The sequence below is a fragment of the Aotus nancymaae genome, unplaced genomic scaffold (assembly GCF_030222135.1).
Source record: "Aotus nancymaae isolate 86718 unplaced genomic scaffold, 86718_ANA_hifiasm-v0.15.2.pri h1tg000095l, whole genome shotgun sequence".
Taxonomy (NCBI): domain Eukaryota; kingdom Metazoa; phylum Chordata; class Mammalia; order Primates; family Aotidae; genus Aotus; species Aotus nancymaae.
The window spans coordinates 4,278,252-4,299,138 of record NW_026988510.1 but is presented as its reverse complement, the minus strand read 5'-3'; the positions used below and the strand labels follow the sequence as shown (position 1 = coordinate 4,299,138).

The 20,887-nt window shown below is 54.2% G+C and overlaps 1 protein-coding gene across 2 annotated transcripts in view; it reads right to left on the bottom strand.

The window, feature by feature from the left end:
* CUNH16orf74 (chromosome unknown C16orf74 homolog) overlaps positions 1–16,373 on the bottom strand; it is a 44,320-nt gene extending 27,947 nt beyond the window's left edge. Inside the window, exons 1-2 of one of the 2 annotated variants that reach the window (XM_064369937.1) lie at positions 16,203–16,373; positions 2,082–2,127 (exon numbers count right to left, since the gene is read on the bottom strand). In XM_064369937.1, coding sequence (XP_064226007.1) covers positions 2,082–2,109 — 28 coding nt within the window. In that variant the 5' untranslated portion in view covers positions 2,110–2,127; positions 16,203–16,373. Of the gene's footprint in view, positions 1–2,081; positions 2,128–8,776; positions 9,911–16,202 lie in introns of those variants that run through there. The other variant, XM_064369936.1, reaches the window with a different exon arrangement.
* Between the last annotated feature and the right edge of the window lie 4,514 nt (positions 16,374–20,887).

Genomic DNA, 20,887 nt, shown 5'->3' with positions numbered 1-20,887 from the left:
TGACGAATGCTACAATGTGGATGAGCCTAGAAAACGTCACGCTGAGTGACAGAGGCCGGACACGAAAGGACAAATGCTGTGTGATTCCACTTACAGGACGTCCCAAGAGCAGATTCCTAGAGACGGGAAGTAGAATGGTGGTTGGCAAGGGCGGGGGGAGGGAACGGGAAGTTAGTGCTTAGCGGGGACAGAGTTTCAGTGGGAGATGATGAAACCTTCATTCTGAAGATGGCGGTGCTTAATGCTACTAGCACGCTTCATGGTTAAAAAGCCAAGTTTTATGTTATATATGTAATTACTTAAAGAAGAAAAATGGCCTTCATGGCATCCGTCAGGTACTGGGAAACTCATGTCTAAGAGAAGAAAGTCCTCCAGTTTCAAGGGTTGAGGCTAGGTCCTCTCAACTACCGTCTGCTGCTGGATCAACCTCAGCCGCTCACACATACTCATTCAACAAACATCTCCTCACTCCTCTGTGGGCTCAGCCTGCCGTCTCAGAGGAAGCCAGGCCCTGGAGGGGACACAGGCTGTTGGTGCCTGTCCAGCATCCCATCCCACTTAGCAAATGACACCCGGATATTCACCAGGGGAACCAATCTCTCTGCAAGCCGTCTTGGAGGAGCTGTCAATCAAGATGCACCGCCCCCCAGGCCAAGGGGGCGGGCCTAAGACCTAAGCTGGGCCAATCAGATGCTCTCCTGGAGAGGATTCCTCCCAGCCTGGGAAGCTGAAGGCTGGTCCGTTCATCCTGGCTCCCAGCAGGGACCTTTTCGCACCTCCTTATTTTACTGTTCCTGTGGGCTCCCCTCGACTTTCCAGTAAATTCCTTGTTTCCGCTTCTGTAGCTTGCACCCAAAAGCCCTAAGCCTGCCTAAACCCAAAAGATGGGCTACAGAGCCTGATGAATTTGATGAAGGAAATAACGCAATCAAGAGCAGCCACTGCCCGGGTGTGCCAGGCCCTGCTCTCGTGCTCCTGGTGACCTGAGACGCGTCCGCCGTGATCACCATTTGACTGATAAGGAAACCAAGCCCCTTGCTCCAGGTCTCACAGAGGCAGTGGGGAGGCCAGAACTCACACCATGCAGGTGGATCCCAGACAAGCGCAGCTTCCGGCCGCCTCTCCAGGTGGGCCGATGGCCTCCACCTGGAAGGGGCTGCTGAGGTCAGGCAGGTTGCCCCGGGGCAGGCTAGGAGCCTGGCCCTCACACCACTGGCCACAGGACACCTGGAGCCAGAGTCGGTCTCAGGCAGTGGGGCCCCACGTCAGAGCCTGGAGTCTCAGGGGAAACCAGGCTCTGGAAGGGATGCAGACTGTGCCTGTCTGGTATCCCATCCCACTTAGCAAACGACACCCCAATTTTCACCAGGGAACCAATGTCTCTGCAAGCAGTCTTGGAGAAGCTATCAATCAAGATGCACTGCCCACCTGGACCGGGGCTGCCCACCTGGACCAGGTGCCACCCACAAGACTCCCAGATTTTTGGCTGGGGAGACCAGAGCAACTGTCACTGAGTAAAGAAGAGGGGCAGCAATGGACTTGGGGTGGGAGGCCTCCGGCATATTGGTCTGAGGTCCCCCAAGGTCATCCACACACAGGACAGAGGTCTGGACTGCCTTCACCAACACCCACAACATCCTTCAGCGGTTTTGTGTCTTTCTAGAACTTTCTCCCGCTGACCTACTCTCCCAGCACCCGGACGCTGGACCTCCTATCTGGGTGTTTACAGGCCCAGGTGTGCCTGTGAAAGCAAACAGCCCCATGTGTGCCTGGCTCCTTCGCAAAGGCCACCCCTCCCTCACTCTCCACAGCCTGAAATTAGTCCCCCTGAGGGGGAAACTGAGGCAGCAGGGCATTGTCACTTTCCCAGTCACTCACTGATAGTGAAATGGAAGGCCTAGAGGGGTGCTCAGAGTCAGGACAAGCATTTATAGAGCACCTGCTGTGTACAGCACTGCTTAAGGGATGGTACCCCTTTCCCTCTGCAGGGTAGATGGCCTCATCCCCCTCCCTTCTGCCCCCTAGCCCAGCCCACCCCCTGCCACGAGAGCTGGTGGGGGCAGATGCCCGCCCAGCCTTACCTTTCAGGCAGGACATCTTGAGCCCCATGTCGGCGCCTCCACAGGCCTGTGGGGAGAGGAGAGTGTTCAGAGAGGGGTGGCCGCCACTTGTTTGTACTGGCCCTGTGTGGCCAGGCCCCCACCCCGGCCCTGGTGATTACACAACAGGAGGCTGTGCTGGAGAGAAACCACCAGCCTCTAGGCCACACCACCTGTCAACATCTGGGCTGGAGTCTGCGCTGGCGGAAAAAACTTGAGGGTGCCTCAAAGTTAAATATACAGGAGGCCAAGGTGGCGACGGCAGCCCCAGCTCTGTGAAGCCGCTTGAACCCAGGAGGCAGAGGCTGCAATGAACTGATGAGGGGGAACCGACACCACTTTCCTTTCCTTTCAAGAGCCACAGGAGGGCTGCTGCTGCTGCTGTGGTGTGAAGACCTCCCAGCCGGGGCTGGGGGGTGGCCCGGAGGCCCCCAAGGCAGGTGCACCTCCCCTTCTAATGCTGCCCCATTTTTTTTTCTAATGCTGGTTCTCTGGAGATCTAACAGTCTGAGCTCTAGAGGACGCGTGGCCCCCAGCCCACAGGATATTAGAATTGTCCCAACCAGTGTTCTCATGATGTTCCTTCCACGTGAGGCATCCTTAGAGTTCTGAGCAATTGAAAAGTAAAATAAAAGCAGCAGCCAGTGGTGCGGGGCCCGCGTGCTCTTGACACTCACTCCTCAGTAACAGCCCTGCAAGGTACTATCACCATCTCCACTTCAAAGACACCAAAGTCAGGGCTCATGGAGGTGGCGGCATCTGCCCGAGGCTACCAGCTTACTAGGGATTGTGGAGCTGAGACTCGAACCCAGGACTGTCCTGATCCCCAGGCTGGAGCCCCACCCCACAGAGACCTGTAGCGTCCAGAGGTCCAGAGGAAGATAAAGGCATTGGGGGTAGAAGGAAGCAGGGGGTGGGAACTCAGGCAGGAACAGGTGGGGAGAAGCCAAAGATGGATTGGACCTGGGGTCTCTGGGGCTGCCTTGGAGTTAAGAGCTTATTCTGAGGACGCCAAGGAGCAAGTCTGCTTTCTAGAGGGCTGTGTGGCTGGGGCCGGTGAGGAGACCCTGGGCCTGGCCCTCACCTGCAGGCTGTTGATGGACTGGTAGCATCAGCACCCTGGGGACTGGGGAAAAAGGCAGCAGCTCAGGCCCACCCAGGCGCACAAGGCCCCAGGGATTCCTGTGCCTGCTGACATTACAGATGCTTGCTCTGGGCCAGAAATCAGGAAGGTGATTGTGAAGATGGCAGGTCAGGAAGGGTTCAGAGGGAGAAGGAGCTGGAAGTTCAGGTGGAGCTAGCAGGACATGGATGGGAGATACCACCAGGACAGAGACTGGGGGCCTGGGGAAGAGAGGGAGGGCCACAGACACTGATGGGAACAGGCTTGGGCCAGCTGCATATGAAAGGCAGCCATTCCAATTTAGCAGCGGTCTCTGGAGCTTCCCCACCGCACCAGCTGGGCCAGGTCCCAGCTTGGCAGCTCCCAGCCATGTGATGGCGGATAGTTTATCTCAAGACTTCATTTTCCCCAGCTTTAAAATGGGATCAGGTAACCAGGCGTGGTGGCTCACGCTTGTAATCCCAGCACTTTGGGAGGCCGAGATGGGTGGATCACCTGAGGTCAGGAGTTCGAGGTCATCTTGGCCAACATGGTGAAACTCCATCTCTACTAAAAATACAAAAATGAGTCAGGCATGGTGGCGGGCACCCGTAGTCCCAGATGCTCGGGAGGCTGAGGCAGGAGAATCGCTTGAACCCGGGAGCGGAGGATGCAGTGAACCAAGATCGCAGCACTGCACTCCAGCCAGGCGACAGAATGAGACTCCATCTCAAGAAAAAAAAAAAATGGAAAGAGGCACATAACGGTCATAGAGCAGCAGAGAGAGTTGAGTGTCAGGAGGTGACCCGCACTGGGGACAGAGGAAAAGTCCAAGCAACATCAGCTGCTGCTGTCCTTTATGACAGCGAGGGAGGGAAGGGAGGTCGAGGTTTCCAGCTAGGCCTTTTCTCCAGGGCCTTGCTGTTCCCAGAGTGGCCCATGGAACCTCAGCACAGGCTTCCCGAGAGCTGGGCATACAGGGCCTCAGGCCTGAGCTGGGCCTGCCCACTCAGAACCTGCATCCATGTTACAGCTGAGAAGAGCTGGGCACTGCGGCCTCCGCACATCACCCAGGAGCTTTACAAAATACTGCTTCATCTGGATTCGGTAACTCGCCCCTGTCATCCCAGCACTTTGGGAGGCTGAGGCGTGAGGACGGCTTGGGGTCAAGAGTTCAGGACCAACCTGGGCAACATAAGAAGACCCTGTCTCTATATGACAAGCTTGTACAACCCCCAGCCCTCGAGTCGCCTGCAGCTCAGGACAGCTTTGAATGCGGCCTAACGCAAATTTATAAACTGTCTTAAAACATTGTGAATTTTTTTGAGAATCGTTTTTCAGCTCATCAGCTATCATTAGTGTATTTTATGTGTGGCCCAAGACAATTTTTCTTCTTCCAATATGGCCCAGGGAAGCCAAAACATTGGACACCCTGGCTATAAAACATTTTTTAAAAATTAGTTGGGTATGGTGGCCTGTACCTGTAGTCCCAGCTACTCAGGAGGCTGAGGCAGGAAGATCACTTGAGCCCAGGAGACTGAGGCAGCAGTGAGCCTTGACTGTGCCACTTCATGCCAGCCTGGGTGACAGAGCAAGAGCCTATCTCTTTAAAAAAAAAAAAAAGCTGCTGTCTGAGTCCCATCCCAAGAGATTCTGGGGCAATTGGTCTGGTGTGTGGCTGGCATTGGGATTTTTTTTTTTTTGAGATGGAGTCTCACTCTGTCACCCAGGCTGGAGTGCAGTGGTGCGATCTTTGCTCACTGCAACCTCCACTTCCCAGGTTCAAGCGATTCTCCTGCCTTAACCTCCTTAGTAGCTGAGACTACGGGCGTGTACCACCACACCCAGCTAATTTTTGTATTTTTAGTAAAGACGGGGTTTCACTATGTTGGCCAGGCTGGTGTCGAACTCCTGACCTCAAGTTATCCGTACACCTCAGCTTCCCAAAGTGCTGGGATTCAGGTGTGAGCCAGCGTGCCTGGACTGGCACTGGAATTTTAAAAAGCTCCCGCAGGACTCTAAAATGCAGGAGAGAGAATCCTTCCTTAGGGGAGGAGTGAGGGGTAGCAGAGGAGCTGGGGCTGGTGCGGAGGGGAAGAGAGCCCAGGCCAGCGGGAGTGACAGGCACATTTCCTGGCACTCACCATGTGCCCGGCTCTGTCCAGAGCCCTTTATGCATGTTCATGGTTAGTGAATCCTCACGACAGCCCCAGGAAATTGGGATCATTCCTGTCTCCATCTCACAGGAGACAGAGGCACAGAGAAATGAGTTAACTTGCCCAAGCTCATATGGGTAGCAAGTGGCAGAGCAGGGATTTGAAGCCAGAACTCTGGACTCTGGAGCCCACGCTTTCAGTGACCAGGCAGACCCGGAATGTCTTGGAGTTCCCGGAGGACAGAGCTTCCAAGAACAGGGGAGGGCGGAGCAGACCTCATCTCCATCCCTCATCAATTATGCCCATGCTGGCTCTCCTGCCGCCAGCCTTGCCGAGGGGTCCTGCAGCCCTGACGTCAGGATCAACCACAGATAAGCCACACAGAAAGCTGCACAGAGCCCCAGGGCCTCTGCCGGCCGAGCTTCCCAAACCTCCCTGGACTGCGGCCTCCTGTAAGACACATACTCAACATCCCAACCAAGTGCAGGCAGGCTCTGCACAGCGCACTCAGATTTTATCGTCTAGTGCCTTCCAGCCTGTCTTTGTTCAGCACTGATCACAGCCCACCTGGCGGATTTTATGACACAGCTCAACCCAGGGGTTGAAAACCAGTGATCTGTATGAAAGTTCTCACAGATGGAGTGATGTCTGCAATTTGCTCTAAAATACTCCAGTAAAACATCAGCAACAACAGCAAGACGAAGGACAGAACAACAAAACGGCATGGGCGCAGGGAGGCGCGGCCATGACAGCAGCGGAATGCTGTTCACTGACCGGGAGGCGAGAGAGCACGACATACTGGTGTGCTTGTCTGAAAAGTAATGACCAGCCTGGGCAACACGGCGAAACCCCATCTCTACAAAAAATATAAAAATTAACTGGCTGTGGTGGCACATGCCTGTAATCCCAGCTACTCAGGAGGCTGAGGTGGGAGGATCACTTGAGGCCAAGAAGTAGAGGCTGCAGTGAGCCATGATTGTGCCACTGCACTACCTGGGAGACAGAGCAAGACCCTGTCTCAAAAAAGAAAAGAAAAGAAGTAATAAAATGGTCAGAAGGGAAACAACTGTATTCTAGGTGAGTTTGGGGTCAATATTAAATTTTCTGATTCCGACTATTGTACTGTGTTCTGTAAGAAATAATCCTTGCTCTCACGAGGTTAGGAGTTCGAGACCAACATGTTGAAGCCCCATCTCTACTAAAAATGCAAAAATTAGCCAGGCGTGGTGGTAGATGCCTGTAATCCCAGCTATTCAGGAGGCTGAGGCAGGAGAATTGCTTGAATCTGGGAAGTGGAGGTTGCAGTAAGCCGAGATCACACCACTGCACTCCAGTCTGGGCGACAAAGGGAGATTGTCGAAAGAAAGAAAGAGAGAAAGAGAGAAGGAGAGAAAGAGAGAAAGAAAGAGAGAGAGAGAGAAAGAAAGAAGGAAAGAAGGAAAGAAAGAAAGAAAGAAAGAAAAAGAAAGAAAAAGAAAGAAAGAAAGAAAAGCAATGATCCTTGCTCTTAGAAAACAGACACTGATGGCCGGGTGCAGTGGCTCATACCTGTAATCCCAGCACTGTGGGAGGCTGAGGTGGGCAGATCACCTGAGGTCAGGAGTTTGAGACCAGCCCGGCCAACATGGTGAAACCCTGTCTCTACTAAAAATACAAAAATTAGCTGGGCTTGGTGGTGGGTGTCTGTAGTCCCAGCTATTTGGGCAGCTGAGGCAGAGAATTGCTTGAACCTGGGAGAGGTTGCAGTGAGCTATCGCACCACTGTACTCTAGCCTGGGTGACAGAGCGAGACTCCATCCCAAAATAAATAAATAAATAAAAATAAAAATACAAAAAATTAGCCAGGCGTGGTGGCAGGCATCTGTAATCCTACCTATTCAGGAGGCTGAGGCAGGAGAATCAGTTGAACCTGGGAGGTGGAGGTTGCAGTGAGCCGAGATTGTGCCATGCACTCCAGCCTGGGTGAGAAAGTGAGACCCTCAAAAAAAAAGAAAAGAAAAGAAAAGAAAATAGACACTGACATGTCTGGGGTCAAGAGTCATCATGTCTGTAACTTAACTGTCAGATTGCTCAGCAGGAAAATAACGATATGCACAAATATATGCAGGGAGAGGTGAGGACGAGCCTGCAGCTAAAGGTTCATTTCTGGTGAAGGATATTTGCAGGGGCTCTTTATAGTCTCACAACTCTTCTTTAAGTTTGAAACTGCCTCAAGAAAAAGGCTTAAAAAGGAAAGAAAGGCAACATCCAGAAGAGAGAACAGCTCAGTCCACGCACCCCTGGGCTCCCCACCACGGTCTCCCACAGCGGGACGCGGGCTGCAGCCCGTGCATCGGATCCCGTTTTCCTCCAAGCAGCTTCTGTGATTTGGTGGGGATGCGTTCCTGGGGCCAGGCTCTGGCCGAGCCAAGGCTCTCTCTTATGCTGTGCCTGGCAGCACCACCTCCCAGAAGAGGTGTCTGGAACTGAGGGGTTTTGTCCGAACGGCTGTCTTGCAACTTGAAAGACCCCTACCTCAAAACACGCAGGGGAATAAAGGAAGGCAGGGAGGGAAGGAGGGAAGGAGCAAACCAGAGAATGGGGGGCCAGGATCGGCTCCAGTCAGGGTTCAGGTGACACCAGGGGCAGAAGCTGTGAGGGTCAGGCAGGTGCAGCATCGAGGGCGGTCAGGTCCACATATGGCAATTCGATGTGGGGCGTGTGGAACTCACGCACGGAGAGTTTTCACACGTCACGTTTTCTCATCCCCCACAGTGTCCCTGCAGTTGCCCTCGTCATCCTGCTTCTGCCTCCCTCCAAGGACAGTGTGAAGGCAGTGGGCACAGGACTGGCCGAGGGGAAGAGAAAGAATCAGGAGTCCAGAGGAGCTGCGTCACCTTGGGCAAGTCATTTCCGAGTCTGAGGTGCTGGGGCTCGGTTCCCCAGGCACCGTGTCCTCCTCCACCAGATAGGCATCAAGGCACCAGCCTCCAGGACACAGCCTGGGACAGAGCTGTCACTACCACCTTCATCATCACATCATTATCTGTTATTGTCATCATCATTGTTCTCATCGTTCTTATTGATATAACTTGGATATTTGTCCCATCCAGACCTCATGTTGAAATTTGATTCTGAGCGCTGGAGGTGGAGCCTGGTGGGAGGTGTCCGGTCATGGGGCGGATCCCTCATGAACAGCTTGCTTGGTGCCATCCTTGCGGTAATGAAACAGTTCACTCCCTATTGGTTCATGCAAGAGCTCATTGTTAAAAAGAGCCTGGGGGTTGGGTGCAGTGGCACACGCCTGTAATCCCAGCACTTTGGGAGGCTGAGGTGGGTGGATCACTTGAGGTCAGGGAGTTCGAGACCAGCCTGGCCAAGATGGCAAAATCTTATCTCTACTAAAAATATAAAAATTAGCTGGCTATGATGATACATACCTGTAATCCTGGTTACTCGGGAGGCTGAGGAACGAGAATTGCTTGAACCCGAGAGCCAGAGGTTACAGTGAGCTGAGATCATGCCACTGCACTCCAGCCTGAGTGACAGAGAGAGACGCCATCTCGAAAACAAACAAAAGAGCCTGGCACCTTCCCTGCTTCCCACTTGCCGCCACTCTCTCGGCACGGGATCTCTGTGGCACCTTCCGCCGTGAGTGGAGGCAGCCCGAGGCCGTCACCGTGCTGACGCCATGTTCCCGTGCAGCATGCAGAACCCCACTTTTCTTTTATCGATTACCCAGCCGTCGGTGTTCCTTTGTAGCAACACAAACAGAAGACGACAGATGTCACCTTACGGTTGTCATCCTCGTCACTGTCATTGTTGCTGCCACCTTCACCATCATCCTCCTCATCATCGTCATCAGTGTGATCGCGACTAGATAGCACCAGGGCACCCCCACGACATGGCCCAGATTCTACAGCGTGGGAGCGCAGAGAGCCCTGTCCACTCTTTTTGAGATCAGGGGCCAGTGCCCTGCAGAGACCACAGATGCTGACACGGGAGAGGGTCCCTAAGACGAGCTAAGTATCTGAGCAGAAGTTACAGCTTGATTCTACATCTGTCTGAATGGAAGCCATACAGTTGTCTAACCCCGGAGAGGAGCTACTTCTGCCTTAAACTTTATCGTCATCATCATGACAACATCAGCCGAGAGATATCCAGCTAATGTTTGCAATATGCCAAATTCTGGGCCAAGTTTGCTATAAAAATGACACCACTGAACCCTAACAGCGCCCTAAGAGATAAACATGATCACCATCCTGTTTCACAAATGAGGGGCTGGAGCTCACAGATGTCCAATGACTTCCCAGCACCCAGGGCTAGCAAGCTGCAGTGCGGGGCTGCCAGACACCAGAGCCAAGCCCACGTCACTGCACTGGGCTTAGGGTTCTGTTGCACATGCTGGGGATCTAGACTGTTTGAGTTTGTTATAAACAAAGACATATATCTTTGTCACTAGAAAATAAAGATTTAGGCCGGGAGCGGTGGCTCACACCTGTAATCCCAGCATTTTGGGAGGCAGAGGCAGGTGGATCACCTGAAGTTGGAAGTTCAAGACCAGCCTGGCCAACATGGTGAAACCCCGTCTCTACTAAAAATACAAAATTAGCTGGACATGGCAGCACACGTCTGTAATTCCAGCTACTCAGGAGGCTGAGGCAGGAGAATTGCTTGAACCCATGAGGCAGAGGTTGCAGTAAGCCAAGATCGTGCCATTGCACTCCAGCCTGGGCAACAGAGAGAGACCCTGTCTCAAGATAAATAAAGAAATAAAGAAATAATAAAGATTTAATAGGAGAAAAAAAGATTTAAGGCTAGGATACCCTTAGCCTGGCATGATGGTATGGGAGCAGTTGGGCCCATAAGAACTGCTGGTTTAGGTATAAATGTTCTATCTTTTTCACGCATTTGCAGGGGTGTGAAAAACTTCCGTTTCATATTGAATTGGGCTCTGTTTATGTTCCCTCTGAAATATCGGAGTCTTAATTATTTGCACAACAGCTTGAAGAAGAACAGGCTCTTTCTTGCACCCTGGCATAAAAATCTCGCTGTCAGATGGGCACAGTGGGTCACACCTGTAATGCCAGCACTTTGGGAGGCCAAGTCAGGCAGATCACCTGAGGTTGGGAGTTGGAGACCATCCTGGCTAACATGGTGAAATCCTGTCTCTATTAAAAATACAAAAATTAGCTGGGCGTGGTGGCGTGCACCTGTAGTCCCAGATACTCAGGAGGCTGAATCAGGAGAATCACTTTAACATGGGAGGCGGAGGTTACAGTGAGCTGAGATCATGCCATTGCACTCCAGACTGGTGACAGAGCAAGACTCTGTCTCAAAAAAAAAAAAAAAAAAAAATATATATATATATATATATATATACAAAATTAGTCAGGCATGGGGGCACATGCTTGTACTCCCAGCTACTCAGGAGGCTGAGGCAAGAGAATCACTTGAACCCAGGAGGCAGAGGCTGCAGTGTGCTGAGATCATGCCACTGTACTCCAGCCTGGGCAACAAAAGCGAAACTCCCTATGACCGAATAGTCATGAGATTCTCTCTGATGGCAGGGATGAACAATTATAAAAACTGACTTCCTCAGCAGAAGTCCACCTCCTCCTGAGGGGCAGCAGGATGGAAGGACATCAGACGTCACGCATACCCCACAGCTTCTCTAAGGCTAAGAGCATCTCCAGGGACAGGTCCCACTTCCATGTTGGCCGTGTTTGTTTTTGCAATAGCCTTGAAGGCAGCTGCCACAAATTACCAGCCCACAGCATGACTGCCTGCCAGCTCACCCTCTACAGGTTTTCAGTGCAAAGAGAAACGAAAAATGATGTGCTCTTTCACAAAGTCAGAAGCAACCAAGATGTGGCACTGCCTGTCAGACACACAATCTCCTGCCGGCTAGAGGGACCCTGCTTTTCAAAGCGGGTTCCGACGTTTACCGTGGCCTTTCAATTACCACTTCTGTGGATCACAGAAGTTCAGCTCTAGGGTATGAGATAAACCCATCCTGGAGAGATTCACACAAATCTAGAGCTGGAATTAGTCAGAGAGGGCTGCCAGGGAAAATACAGGATGCCTAGTTATTGCATGGGACACACTCATAAAAACCACTCATTGTTGATCTGCAATTAAGCTTAGCTGGGGCTGGGCACAGTGACTCATACCTGTGATCCCAGGACTTTGCAAGGATGAGGCAGCAGGCAGATGACTTGAGGCCAGGAGTTCAAAACCAGCCTGGCCAACACGGTGAAACCCAGTCTCTACTAAAAACACAAAAATTAGCCAGGTGTGGTGGCGGACACCTGTAATCCCAGCTACTCAGGAGGCTGAGGCAGGAGAATCGCTTGACCCCAGGAGGCAGAAGTTGCAGTGAGTGGAGATCGCACCGCTGCACTCAAGCCTGGGTGACAGAGTGAGACTCTGCCTCAAATAAACAAACAAACAAAGAACAACAACAAAAACTCAGCTGGATAACTTAGTTATCCTCGTGTTTATTTGCTGAATCTGGCCACCCTATGCAGGGTCATCTGATTTCTAATATCTGCCTGTCCCAAATGGGGACCTGGAGAACCAGACAGGGAAAGTGAATGAACTGGTCCCCGCAGAGCCACCTCCCAGATGAAATCAGAGTAACCCCATGGAGGTCCTGAGTCACTGTGGCACCTTGCCCTGCCTGCCTAACAAAGACCTCCTGGCAGGACCCAGGAGAGGGCAGGAATGAAGAGGAGTCACAGCTGAGCAATGTGACAGTTTGCCAGGTGAGTGGGCTCCAATCGCAGTGGGGCAGGGTGGTGGGGAGGCTGGATAAGCACCTGCAGCTCTCTGGGCCTGGTCACGCTGCAAACAGGGAAGAGAGTGTGGGCAAGCTGGGCTCCCAGCAGGCTCATGACACACATGGTGGTTTTCTTTCTTATTTAGGAAAGCCACTTTCTTTCTGCAGCAGGATTAGAATTCCTGCAATTCCAGCCAAAGGAACTGGGTTGGGAAGTGCATTCACGTGCCTCCATCCTGGTACGCAGAGTGGGAGATGGGGGGCTGCCTGCAGCTTAGCCAGGGTCCTGCAGGGACAGTGAGCTTCTCTCTGAGTAGCTGCGACCTCCACCTGGCCCATGGGACGCCTTCACCAGCGGGAAGCAAAACAGGATGGGGTCAGGGCAGGACGCCCACTGAAATCCCTACCTGCTCGGTTTCCCACGAGCCATGCGACTGACAGCAAAATACTTGCCCACTGCCTCCTCCGAGCCACTGTGAAATAACAGAGCTGAACACCTTAGGATTCGAGAGCCTTTCCGTACATACAACAAGAAAAACATTTGCCAAAAATTAAGAGGGCTTTGAGACCAGCCTGGGCAATATGGTAAAACACTGTCTCCACAAAAAATACAAAAATTAGCTGGGTATGGTGGCACGCACCTATGGTCCCAAACACTTGGGAGGCTGAGTTGGGAGGATCACCTCAGCCCAGGAGGCAGAGGCTGCAGTGACCCATGATCATGCCACTGCTCTCTGGCCTGGGCAACAGAGTGAGACCCTGTCTCAAAATAAATAAAAGGGGTCTACCATTAGAAGTCAGGTTAACGGCTACCTGAAGGGAAACCACGGCTGGGAGGAGCATGAAGGGATGGCTGGGGTGTCCAGGGGGCTGGAAGTCTGACTACAATGGTCATATCATCTTGTCCACAAAAAGTATCAAATTGTAAAATATTTGAAGAGATTTATTCTGAGTCAAATATGAGTGACCAGAAGGCCCCAGGAGATCCCGAGAACACATGCCCAAGAGAGCTGGGCTACAACCTGGTTTCATACATTAGGGACACACAAGGTACCAGTCAGTGCATGTAAGATATACATTGGTTCAATCTGGAAAGGTGGGACAACTGGTGGGGGTAGGTGGGATGGGGTTTTTTTTGGGACTTGGCTTTTGGGTCATAGGAGGACTCAAAGATTTTCTGATTGGCAACTGGTTGAAGGAGTTATTATGTAAAGACCTGGAGTCAATAGAAAGGAATGTGTGGGTTATGATAAGGCGTTAGGCTTCAGAGAGAATACATTGTAAATGTTTCTTATCAGACTTAAAGGGTCTGTCCCATCAGTCTTAAGTTCTGCATTGATGTCAGTGCTGGTCAGCTAGGCCTGAATTTCAACAGGGAAGAGGGTATAATGAGGCATATGCAACTGCTCCTTCCCATCATGGCCTGAACTTGTTTTTCAGGTTAGCTTTGGAACGTCCTTAGCCTAGAGGAGTGGTCCATTCGGATGGTTGGGAGGCTTAGAATTTTTATTTTTGTTTTTTGGTTTACAATCTCTAATCTTTTTTTTTTTTTTTTTTAAAGAGATAGGAGTCTCACTATGTTGCCCAGGTTGGTCTCAAACTCCTGGCCTCAAATGATGCTCTTGCCTCAACCTGCCAAAGCCCTGGGATCACAGGTATGAGCCACTGTGCCTGGGCCCCATCATCATTTACTAATTTTTTTTTTTGAGATGGAGTCTCACTCTGTTGCCAGGCTGGAATGCAGTGGTGCCATCTTGGCTCACTGCAACCTCCACCTCTCAGGTTCAAGTGATTCTCCTGCATCAACCTCCCGAGTAGCTGGGACTACAGGCGTGCGCCACCACGCCCCAGCTAATTTTTGTATTTTTAGTAAAGACGGGGTTTCACTTTGTTGGCCAGGATGGTCTTATCTCTTGACCTCGTGATCTGCCTCTGCCTCCCAAAGTGCTGGGATCACAGGTGTTAGCCACTGTGCCCGGCCCACATACTAATCTTTGTAAAGATGGGGGAGTTATACTTAGCAGACCCAGAGGCCTGGCCTGGCCTCCACTGTAGGTAAGAGCGATTCAGTGCCATGGCTCAGGGTTCCAGGCCTGGCCTTGCCATTTTCCAGCCATGTGACCTTGCGTCAGTCACTCTGCCTTTACAAACTTCTCTTTTCCTCATTTTTATTTTTTAATTTTTGGGGTTTCTTTTTTGAGACAGAGTCTCCCTCTGTTGCCAGGCTAGAGTGCAGTGGCACGATCTCGGCTCACTTCAACTTCCGCCTCCTGGGTTCAAGCAATTCTCCTGCCTCAGCCTCTCCAGTAGCTGGGATTACAGGTGCACGCCACCAGGTCCAGCTATTTATTTTATTTTTCATAGAGACAAGGTTTCACCATTTTGGCCAGGATGGTCTCCATCTTCCGACGTTGCGATCCGCCCCCCCACCCTCCCAAAATGCTGGGACTGCAGGCATGAACCACCGGGTTTTTGGGTTTCTTTTAAGAGACAGGGTCTCCCTCTGTGGCCCAGGCTGGAATGCAGTGGTGTGATCATAGCTCACTGCAGCCTCAACTTCCTGGGCTCGAGGAATCTTCCTGTCTCAGTCTCCTGAGTTAATGGGACTACAGGTGTGCACCACACCCAGCTAATTAAAAAATTGTTTGTAGACGGGGTCTCACTATGTTGCCCAGGCTGGTCTCAAACTCCCGGCCTCAAGCGGTCCTCCTGCTTTGGCATCCCAAAGTATTGCAATTACAGACGTGAGCCACTGTGCCCAGCCCTATTTCCTCACCTTTAAAATGGGGCTAACAGTATTTGGTTGGAGAGTTGGTTAGGAGATTAAAACGGAAAACACAGGGTCTGGTGCACGAGGAACGCTTGGTAAGCATGCAATACCACGTTCTCTTTTTCAGTGTCCACTGACGGGACGCTCCCATTTCAAGTCTCCTGAGGTGACCTGCACCTCGGGCTGGGAAAATACACTCTATGTGTGTTTGGGGTGCACGCGGCCGGCATGGGAAGGCGCTTCCAGGGAGAGGAGATTAGGTGGTGAGCTTTCAGCCTCCTTGGGGCTGGCAGAGGGATTAAGTGTTTCCATAAATACATGGCCTCCTCCCCTCCACAGGACCTGGGCCGGAGCAGTGGGGGCGCAGAACCCAAGGAGGGTGTGGCCTGCACAGGTGAGGTGGTTTTTGGCGTAAACCCAGCCCAGAACGGGGGCCTCCTCCCACTTTGGGTGGGTGGGGTCTAGGCAGGAAACGCCAGCGCCTGTGACTCAGAGTATGTCTCTCTGAGTCTCAGTTTCCCCACCTGTACATTGAGGCGTCCGTTTCCCGAGGCCTGCACTATCTCAGAAGTGCCTCTGCCTCGCTGCCTTCCCTTCCTCCCTCTTCCTCGGGCGTCAAAGGCTGTCCAGGCTGCACAGATTTTCCCTTGATTCCAAGTGGGCCCCGCAGCCAGAGGCGGTCTGAGAGAAGTCGCAGCTGCCCCCGTACCCCGCCCACCGCCTATCCCTGGGGGGAGCTACGGGTACCCTTTTTACTGAGGCCTCCCCCAGTTCCGCCCGAGCGCAGACAGCCACGAGAAGGCACGGGTGCGTTCACACGGGTCGCCCTTTGCGGTTGCAAACCTGCTTTGATGCCCTGGGAGCGCAGGGCGCCCCTAAGTGAGGCGGTTTATAAATAATAGATTTGGAAATACTCGATCGAGGGGAAATGGTTCCTCGGGAGGCCTCCTGCCCCCGCCCCTCGCCGGGCTGCCTTCCAGCTCTCAGGAATGGCGTTCTGGTCCATTCCCAAGGAACCCGTGACAGCCCGGGGTGGCCGGTGGGGAGTGGGGAGGCCAAAGGCTTCCGCGCGGGGACACACCCCCATCGCCGGTGCAAGTTGCAGCGCGGCCGGAGCCAGCCCAAGTTTCCCAAAGCCTGTGTCTCCGCGGCAAAGTCTGCAAGAAGTTGGGGGGACGCCAGGGCCCGCGTGGGTCCCCCACCGCCCCCTGGGCTGCCTTGCTGGGCGTGGACGCCTCCCGGCCGGGGCCGCGGTGCTCTGGGGAGGCGGGCGTCCCGGGGAAGGGGCGGCGGGCGCGGGGCGCGGGGCACTCACCGCTTCCTTCCTGGTGGGCTTACTGCGGAGCCGCGCCCGGAGCGCGCGGGGCACGCCCGGGCGCTGGTGGCGGTGGCGGCTGCGGCCGGGCTCGGGGGGCCGCGGCGACGAGCCTGCAAGAGAGAACAGCGGGGGTCATGGCCCGGCCGGCGCTCGGGCCGCCGCGCGCCTCTCGCGGTCCCGCCCCACTCGTGGAGGGCGGCGCTGACTGCAGCCGCCGGGCAGCGGGCGCCGGGATTGCACCGGCCGGGCGCGGGGCGGAGCAGGCCCGCCCGCCACCTCCCTGGAGCGTGCCAGGACCCGCCCGGAGCACTCGGCGGCGGTCCGGACCCCTCGCTGCTCGCCTGGTTCCTCCCGCCAGGCCCTGGGCAGTCCCGGGGAAAGTTTGGGCTGCGGCCTGTAGGGCTCCCCACCGTGCGCCCCTCTCTGCGGCTGGGCGCCGGGCTCCCTGCCACCCTGCCCAGCCCTGGGTGGTGAAACGGAGCACCAGGGTTCCTCCTATACTGGGGGGCTCGGCTTCAGTGAACCCCACCGCCCAGATGCGAATAGTGGAGGCGAGAACAGGGAGCCCCCGCATCTGGCCATCTGCAGCCGCCCTCCCCTGGTGCAGGACCCCAGGGACTGGTAGGCAGTGCCCCCTCCCTGTCGCTCCAGCTATGGGGGTTCCCTTTTGCTCCACGCAAGCCTTTGCACCCCACTTCCGGGTAAACCTGGGGGTCCATTCTACAAGGAGGTCAGGGCTTGCTTCCGAGCCCCCTGGGCGGCTGCAGGTGTTTGGTGCTGACCTTGAGCACCCGCGAGAGGAACCCCCAGCTCCCCGCAGTGTGGACACAGAGGTCTTTTGTCCAGATGGGCTTCTTAGGAGGCACACTCCCTCCGTCAGCCCCACCTGTGTGGAGGCCTCTGCGGACATCTGCCCAGTGGGGCAGGAGGAACACAAAGATGCCTGCCCTGTGCTTTCCATGTCATTGTCATAAGCCTGTGGTACCTTCCCCACCCTACAAGCCCAAGGTCTCCACACCCTGGGCCCTGTATATTTCTGGAGTCTTAGGAGGGGAAACTGAGTCACAGAGCAGGAAAGTGACATTGCCTTAGTGAATGTGGCAAAGAGTTGCAGGAAATGGAATCATCGTCCTAGCCGTATACTGTTGCTTGAGTCATTGCCAAAAATGGGGTGATCTTTAGGTTACCCTGACTGACAGGCAGGAAATGGATCATGGCCCCCACTCCCATCCCTCTAACAAAGACAAGGGTAGGCCTGGGGCAGGACCTTCCTTCTACTTGTCTCCACCCTCCAGAGGCAGGATGGGACCTGCCGCTGGCCCGTCCTGGGCTGGTGGGCGTGCCCATCAAAGCTGCTGCCCCAGCTGCAGGGCTGGGGGGTGGGGAGGCCGTGATCAGATCTAGGCTCCTGAGGAACTGAGATGGACAAACCTAGGCGACTAAGAACTAAGGCTCTGAGACCCCACAGCAAAGCACTCCCTCCTCCATCAGTCACCTCAAAAGCCAGCTGTGCCTGCCCTGGAGCCAGGTTCCCTTTCAGGATTGGGCTAAGATTTGCTTATACATCTGTCTACCTGCACTGCTGGTTCCAGCCCTTCCCAGGGGCTCCCTGTGCCCCAGTCCTTCAAGGAGTCAGCGGGTCTCAGGGAAAGTGCAGCCCCTCCTGAAGGTCCCAAGGGGCCATTTCCTGGGCTGCTGAGGGTCCCATGTCCTGCTCCTCCCCAGGGAGCTTTGGGGCAGAGATGCTATGAACTCTCTCCTCTAATAGTGGTGGCGGAAGTCCCTAGGGATGACCGACAGGCAGACACCCTCACCCCGCCTTCTTGTTCTGGAATGGTGCAGAAGGGGTGACACTGATGGAGATGGGCTTGTCTCTGGGCCTCAGTTTCCTCAAAGGAGAACCTGGGATTTACTTATTTATCAGGTTCTGTATTTAACCTGGTGCCAACTGTGCAGGCGGCCCTCACTGTGCAGGCGGCCTGTTTGTGGCAACCCTCCCAGGTGTGGGGCCCTAGGCTTAGGGAGGCCACAGGTTGTGGGTCTTCTAGCCAGCAAGGAGTGGAGACTCCTGGGCTCTCCTGCCCCCAGCGGAGGAGACAGGAGCCACTCATCCCTGGGGAGTTTGGCTCCAGCCTCAGCCCTGGGGGAGGGGACGCTGCACTAATGAGCGGAGGCCAAGGAGGATGTGTTCTGTCAACTATACAGACTGAGATGAGGAACGGAAAGAATCCGGTTTAATCTGCCTCCGCCCCCAGGAGGCTGCTGCCATGAGAACAGTGGGTTTGCCCTCCCGCATCAGTTTCCCAGTGTCTGCGCCGTGGGCATCTGTGCCAGTCACCCTCTGTGAGGGGGGCTGTCCTGCGCACTGTGGGTGCTGAGAACCATCCCTGGCCTCTGCCTCCGAGGTGCCAGGAGCACCGTCCCTCAAAGTCATGACAACCAAAATATATCTCCCAACACTGTCACCTGCCCCCTGGGAGCACCATGCCCTGGGCTGAGAGCCCCTGGGTCTTTCCCAAAAGTTCTCTGCCCTGACTGAATGCCAGGGTCACCCGGCGAGCTGACAAATAAATAAATAAAAGTGAATAGAGCAAACACCCAGGCCCTGGCATCACCCCAGGTGCTCTGACTTAATTGGCCCAGGTGGAACCCAGGTATGGGTGTTATGTAAAAACCCCAGGTGAGGCCAGGTGTGGTAGCTTATGCCTGTAATCTCAGCACTTTGTGAGGCTGAGGCGGGAGGACTGCTCAAGTCCAAGAGTTTGAGACCAGACTGGGCAACATCATGAGACACCTCCCACCCCCACAACCCCTGCCGTCTCTACAAAAAATACAAAAAGTTTGCCAGTTATAGTGGCGCACACCTGTAGTTCCAGCTACTTGGGAGGCTTAGGTGGGAGGATTGTTTGAGACTGGGAGGTTGAGGCTGACCTGGGTGATGTTAATAGTCGCCTCTGACAGAGAAGTTTGAATCTAGCATCAGAGGGCCCACCTGCATGTCACTTTCCTGGCAGCCAGGAGAGGTGCCTGCCCGAGGAACTTGGTCTTAATCTTGGGGTGGGGCTGGTGGTGGGCAGCTGCTGGTGGGGACCCAGGGGCTCTGGGAGGAGAGTCCTGCTCAGCATCCTCACCTTGCACCGCCACCTGGGAAGAGCTGCAGGGAGCACTGAACCTGCAGACCTGGAGATGAGGCCAGGGCTGCAACCCCACACCCGCTGTAATCGGAATCCGCTGGAGTGCGGGGAAGGGCAGATGCTGGAGACTGGGATTCTTTAGGTGCGGGGCGGGAAGCTGGCCCCTGACACCAAAGCCCTCTGAGTCTCGTCCTTCCCTCTCAGACCTGGGAGACTCTGGGTCTGCAGAGGAAGTAGAAGAAGAATTAGGGCAATTTCTCCCCTCCTCTCCCCTTGGGTAGAAGTTGGGAGAGCAATTTCCTGTGCACACAGTCCCACAAGAGCTCTACACATTTACTGGTGCCTATCAGGCAGCGCTCCACGCCCTGAGAAAACAGCGGCTGAGCAAGACAGACCAAACCCTGCCTCATGGGCACCAGCGCCTGACTGCTACGGAGAAAACGTTTACAGCGGAGGCTACAAAGGGTGAGGGTGGAGAGTCAAAATTGTAGACAGAGTGGGCAAGAAAAAGCCTCTATGAGCCAGTGACTGGAGGAAGCCCAGGCAGGTGCAAGGAGAAAAAACTCCCAGGCAAGTTCTGGGTTCAGGATGCAGCAGGAAGAGCACCATGCAGCCACACCCGCTCGCCAGGGACCTGAGCCCGGGGGCTCTGCATCACCTCCCAGGGGTCCTGCAGGGTGGGGAGTGGGGCTAGGAGGGAGACCCTCGTTCTATTCACAATTCCCCACGTCTCCACCAACGTGCAGTGCACCTGTGACATTCAGTTTTCCTTTCTTTCTTTCTTTTTCTTTCTTTCAAAAGAGTCTTGCTCTTTCACTCAGGCTGGAGTGCAGTGGTGCGATCTCGGCTCATTGCAACCTCCACCTCCCGGGTTCAAGTGATTCTTCTGCCTCAGCCTCCTGAGTAGCTGGGACTACAGGCGCCCACCACCATGCGTGGCTAATTTTTTGCATTTTTAGTAGACACGGGGTTTCACCATGTTAGCCAAGATAGTCTCAATCTCCTGACCTCGTGACCCACCCGCTTCAGCCTCCCAAAGTGTTGGGATTACAGGCGTGAGCCACCTCGCCTGGCCTCAACAATGGTTTCTTAAGTAGGGTGGAGGGTTAAAGGTGGCTGGGGCCGGGTGCAGTGGCTCACGCCTGTAATCCCAGCACTTTGGAAGGCTGAGGGGGGTAGATCACCTGAGGTTAGGAGTTCGAAACCAGCCTGGCCAACATGGTGAAACGCCGTCTGTACAAAAAATACAAAAATTAGCTGGGTTTGGTGGTGGGTGCCTGTAATCCCAGCTACTTGGGAGGCTGAGGCCTGTAATCCCAGCTACTTGGGAGGCTGAGGCAGGAGAATCTCTTGAACCCGGGAAGTGGAGGTTGCAGTGAGCTCAGACTGTGACACTGCACTACAGCCTGGAGACAGAGCGAGACTATGTTTCAAAAAAAAAAAAAAATGAAGTAGCTGCAGATCTGTCTCCCTCCCCACTCCTTAGCACTCAGCTGGCCCTGCAACCAACAGAATGGGACAGAAGCAAGGCTCTGCCAGCAGAGTCCC